The 6,000-nt window shown below is 38.7% G+C and overlaps 1 protein-coding gene across 1 annotated transcript in view; it reads right to left on the bottom strand.

Annotated features, from left to right (window-relative positions):
• Positions 1-458: 458 nt before the first annotated feature.
• The window catches only part of EYS (eyes shut homolog), a 286,523-nt gene continuing 280,981 nt past the window's right edge, over positions 459-6,000 (bottom strand). Inside the window, exon 18 of the mRNA XM_062626098.1 lies at positions 459-2,090. Within this exon, the coding sequence (XP_062482082.1) occupies positions 892-2,090 (1,199 nt within the window). The 3' untranslated portion in view covers positions 459-891. The remainder of the gene's footprint in view (positions 2,091-6,000) is intronic.

Genomic DNA, 6,000 nt, shown 5'->3' with positions numbered 1-6,000 from the left:
CAAAGCAGTTCTTAGACTTTGTGGTTTTCAAGCTGTTGGGAGTAGAAGTTAGTTGTAGGCAGACAGCCAGGTTCCCACATTCCAGTTGTGAATGGTTAAACCAAAAAGTTTTCCTGTAGTCAAATAAGGGAGATCTCTGCTGTGCAAAACCATCAGGTATGTTTTATTGTCGTCAGTAATTAAGTGAAATACATTTTCTGCTCTTAAGATCATTCTTCAAATGGAGTATTTTAGTATGATAACAGGCTAAAGTTCTGTCCTTTTACATAAATACATACCCAATGGACAGAAACTCAGCTTGGAGGGAGAACAACTTTGTTGTCTAGAATAATCGTTGGGGAGTTAAGAAGTAATTACAGATACTGTGATTAAAAAGAAAATATCTCATTACAATAAATACGAGCTTTTTACCCCATGTACACCTTTTCTTCCCATCTTCGCTCCCGTCCCCTCCCAGTTTTACACTTGCCCTTAATGTTAAAATGTCGTAAGGGAAACTCTTCATTCTAATGGAATTTAAGAGTTTTGGAGGAACAGGTAAGTTGTCTGCTCATAAAGCAACAACCAGTTAATACTGGAGTAATGGTTGGCTTTATAAGCTAATTACTACCTGTTTGTCTACACACCTATTTCCAGAACAATACAGAAAAAAAACTCAGACTTTCCAGTTATTTTAAAGTAAATACTAAGGACTATGTAGAAGTAATTTTCTGAGTAAAACGTCTGATGACATTTTAGGCAAACTATTAATACTCAACATTAAAAAAAATAATTAGGGATAATTATTAAGTGCTTTCATATGTTGGTTCCTGAGTCTTACACTGACTGCTACTACAAGAAACAGGAGGAAAAGAAAATTTATCACTTTCAAAGACTTACACAGTTTTTCAGTTAATTTCTGTAATTTCCATTGTAAACATTATACCCTTCTGCTTTCATGAGCTGAATCTTCTTGGAGTCTTGGAAGAGCACAACATCTTTAATTTTACCAATGAATTCCTTGTGAAAAAGCCCTGCAGTGACTGTATTGACTTCCCTGCCAATTTCAAACCCACCAAAATAACAAATACCACCATAGTTTAAAGCAGTGTATTTTCTGTGTGGATCAATATCTTCAAAAAGAATTGGCTCCTCATCAAGGTAGACCTTAATGCAAGTTTGGTTTTGAACTACAGTAATGAAATGCCACCTTTCGTCACAACAAGAGGAGTAATTAGTATGAATTAGAGGAACAGAGATTCTTTCTCCAAGATTAATCACAACTTTTAGTGTTCCATTGGCAAGACCAATGGCAAGGAAATCATTATCTTCATCTTCACCTTTCCCCATCCATACTATTAAGCCTTCGGATTGATTGGTAGTAAAATTTAAAGAAATGCGGCTATGCTGGAGGTCTCTTTTTCCATAATAAGGGTCTGTGTATTTGATGTAGGAGTTGCCGACAAACTTTGCTATAAAAAAATGGATTTTGCTATCACAGTATTTACCTGACCAGCCTAGTGCGCACATGCAGGAATATGAAAGCAAAGTAGGTTGAGGAATACAGAGCGCCTGAGACCCACACCTGTGTTGTGAACAGTGAATAGATTGTTCACATGTGCTCCCTGTCCACTCCTGTGGGCAAGAACAAGAAAAGCCTGAGTTTTCAGCTTTACATGTTCCATTATTTTTGCACACCGTGTACCCGCAAACTGTTCCATCACAGTCACCAACATTGGCTCCACCTGTGGGGTCAGTCACAGTAAGCTTCAGTTCCCTGTTGTTGATAACAACTTCTCGTATACAACCGGTGAAACCTGTGGGTTCATTTTCTACTGCCATTGAATTAACAAGGTTTAAGGAGGACACCCCTCCAACAAAAAAGTCTGTCTGCGTGTCTAGTGCATTCATTCCAGGACTAGATTTATGAGTAATGTTCACACCATCCAGGTCCAGGTAGCCTTCATTGCCTACTCTTCCTGCTTTGAGTGAATGCCATATGCTTCCATTTGTACGGACTTGCTGAAAGGTCTGTAGGATGACTGTCTTGTCTCCGAGATTGTAGCGTAACTGTATAAATCCATTTACTAATGATATACATAAGAAGTCACCTGTAACAAGCAGGATAAGATAGTTTTAATTTTTAGAGATGGCACACTAAACAACAGCAAATTCCTAATCCTGATGTTTTCATACCTGTGCTTCAAATCAGTAATTAATTTTCAGCAATCTTGTATCATCATTGTATCTAAATAACACAAAGGGGAACATTCCCTGATGAGCTGCTTGTGTCCCTTTATTTTTTTCATTATTGGAAACTGACCTCGTGTTTGCTTCAAAGTAAGAAGCCTGACCTTCTGAGAAGCTTTCCTTGTTCAGAGACTTAGGTAACTGTGAGCTAGGAGGGAATGTGATCATGTTGGCATCCAGGGAGTGCGAGGTGGTGTTCCTATGAAAAGAAGTTTTGGCAAAACTACAAATGCCAGAATATTCTTAATTTCTGTATGCTGAATAAAGGTTGATAGGTTTGTCACTTTAATGCACTGAAGGTTGTTTTTTATCAAATGTACTCTGCTTTCCCTGCAGCTGCTTTTTGCAGCAGGAATTTTTGGGTTTAATAATCTGGCAGCTGTAGAAACAGGTAAACCTTTTATTGAACTGGAGGACTCTATGACAAGAAGTATTAGGAGGGAGTTATCTTTTCTTGTACTCTTGGTGTACCTGGCCTTACAGGCAATGTAGAAGAAGAATACCACTCTGAAGTATACCTACAACATGAAGAAAAGCTGGGAATGGTTAGGAAACAGGAGCTGATACGAAAATACGGGCAGAGACAGAGTCTAATAGGAGAAGGTGACAAGGGGGAAAGAAGAGGACAGCAGAAGAGTCTGCAAATGGAAGTCACATTCACAAACTTACTGATATTTGCCTGTGCAATTTAACTTTTTCTTATATTGCTTTTGGAAATAGTAGCCATCAGGGTTTAGGGTTTTTTGGTTTGTTTGGTTTTTTTTTGAAGTCCATCAGTTAAATTAATAAATAATGTTTGTTAAATTTTAATGTAAACCTTTGTTCCTAATAGCTACTAGTAAAACTTAAGTTTCATGTAGTATTTTTCTAATGAAGAAATACTTTTAAATTTGGAAAGTACAATTTCCTTAAAGATTCAGCATTCTTAAGAGTGGACCTGTTAATGGAATGATGAAGTTTGTTTTCTTGAGGGTTTAATTTTTGAGTATTTCTAATTTTCTAAGTTACACTGCCTTTAGTGAAGTTAAAAATGAATGGCTTAATTTACTGGAGGCTTGCGAAAGTTACTAAAATTGTATTTCTGTTTGCAGTAATTGCTCATCTTCCCATTCAGGCAGATGTTTCAATTAAGATGTTTCAATATGTTAGTGGCTGTAGAGCGCATGCATAGTGCCTTGCCTTCCCAGCCCCAGACACCCACGGGAAGAATGAGAAGGCTCTTCCTCCTTTCAGCTCCATTCCAACGATAGCAGGCACTTCCATGTAGCTAGTTAGTTCCAGTTGTGATTATGGGATTTATTTCCCAGTGTTTAGTGTTCTTTTTGAGTACCTTATTTGTTTCTGCCTTTTTTTTTCAGAAAATAATTACCTTCGCTTGTTTCTCTTGCTCAGAGATGTGGCTTTAAGCTTACTTTATTTTTCATCGCATAGTTTGAAAGCACTCATCTTTCTTGTTTGTTTGAGCAGTGTATATAACCTGCTTGTCTATTGCTTTTATCAGGACCTTAATCCTTAGGGTACTTGCAGCCAGTTTGAGTGTCTTACTACAAGAGAAAGTCTGAGTTAGATTACACTGTAGATAGTGTTTACAATCTACAATGTAAAGAGAGGTTTTGGCTGAGCCCTCTGGATTATGGTCTAGCACATATTTGAGGCCTGTCTTCAAACTGGAGTAACTTCCTTTTCTGCTAGTTATGAACAAAAAAATGGCACTTTCCACTTTCAGCTCTCCCTGAGGCTCTCAAGGCACTTTCTTACTTCCTTGGTTAGCCCCTCTTTTCACAGATGACTTGCTATTTTAGTCTTTGGGAAGAACAGCAGAGTTGAGATAAATTTTAATCATGTGGACGTTGATCCTGGGGTTCAGCTCAGTATTTCTTCATGAAATTTATCATGCTGTAGGCACTACGCAGGGGCAACTGGCTGAAAACATTTTGGGACTCTGAAGTGCTGTGTGCTCGGTGTCCATGAAACTGCCTCTCAAAGTGAAGGCAAATTATGGACTTTGTTTCTCTTCACTTTAGCAACCAGTGACATTTTCAACAAGGGGCCTCAGTTGTCCCTGTCTCTGAGGGACAACTTGCACAGCTGCAGCCTGTGCAGGCCTATGCCATCATAAGAATTTCATCCATTATTTTAAACAAACAACATTCTTACTACTGAATTTTCCCTCTGGTCAGTCTCAATATGGGAGGCCATGAACACTGTTCCAGTTTTATCTTTACTCAAACGTGTCCTGTACAACCGTAACTGGAACCAAAGACCTTTCTGAGGAGGTTTGCTTCAGAAAGAGATGACATACTCAAGTTTTTCTGGACTAGATGTTATGGTCCTTACTTTCTAGAAAATACTAGAAAGTACACAGGACACACGACTTTGCAGCTTTTCAGATTAGCATCTCCTCCAATACAGACTATTTATCCCAATCAGTAGTGTCACAAAAAACAAAAGCAGAGGACACTTGAGGTAGGCACTCATTGTTCTTTTCTTGTGCACACAAGTCTTTGCCCAGCCCACGGCAGGGGGGTTGGAACTAGATGACCTTAAGGTCCTTTCCAACCCTAACTATTCTATGATTCTATGGTGTGCAAGGAACTGTAAGGCAATCTTTATCAATAAGGTTGAATCTTCTTTAGATATAGGCTACTGTGGCTTAGCTGAGTCTTGAAACTGCAACATCTCAAGACCCTGGGTGTTGAACAAAATCTTCAATAGTTATAGCATTCAGTTCTGTTCTGATGCTCCTTCCTTCCTCATCTTCCGTGTTTCAGTAAAATAGAAGGGTTTTTATTAGCCCAAATGATTAAAGGTTGTTTCCTTGTCTTCTCAGGCGATAGGCATTTTGTAGCAGGTGTTATCTTAAGGAACTGTTCTGGAGATAAAATAGCACTTTTATTTGCAAATCCTAGTTCAGGGTTTTCACCAAATGACTGAAGGTCAAAGTTGCTCCACCTCAGGACAGATTGTCTCTATTTTGCAGTAGAAGCCAGCACTCCAAAACAGTCCCCAAAGCAAGTCTTAACCCGCTTCTGTATCAGATGTCAGCATTCCCTGAAGCCAAGTCAATTCCATGCCCTCAGCAGTCAAGTTTCTAAAACTGGGAGTTTATGAGAAGTCTCTTGTAAGTGTATCTGACTACTGCTGTGAGATCTGGATTATCTATGATGACATCTGCTTATATGACTTCTTTTGATGAATTCTGAAAATTGCTGATTTGACTTACAATGATTAATTCTGAATGCATCACAAAAAATTTCAGCTTGCTACTATTCTGCACGAGTACATAAGTCTGTAAGCAAGTTAGTTACAGTCACATGGTCAAGTTTTAAATTCCCCAGATGGTGACAATGCCCTTCCGTGTTCAGCATTTATCTAGACATGTCTGTGTGTATGTATATCCCCGTCTTGAGAAGGGATCATGTTTAAGCAATGGCAGGTCACCATGTTTTTATGTTTCCATAGGAAATCCACATCATAATGTGTCAAAATTTTGTACAGTTGGGAACGCATGCTGGAATGCTGCACTCATATTTTGGGATGTCCTATTCATGCCAGAAGTATTACCATGCATAGCAGATGTGATAGTGTTAAATTTACACAATTGTAAAGCTGATCTGATCTTTGCCTCTGCAAAGCAGTTACAGCCTTCACTATCAAATCTGCCTAATGCCATACATTTCCCAGGAGGACTGGATATGATGTCAGAGGATCTTAGGCTGACAGAGCATGACAGTGAGGGTGTCCTGGTATTTTTAACATTACTCTTTCAGG

This window comes from Pezoporus occidentalis, unplaced genomic scaffold, assembly GCF_034315485.1.
Source record: "Pezoporus occidentalis ecotype Australia unplaced genomic scaffold, CSIRO_AGI_Poc_V1 ctg29, whole genome shotgun sequence".
NCBI classification, from domain to species: domain Eukaryota; kingdom Metazoa; phylum Chordata; class Aves; order Psittaciformes; family Psittacidae; genus Pezoporus; species Pezoporus occidentalis.
This window is presented reverse-complemented; position numbering and strand designations above follow the sequence as displayed.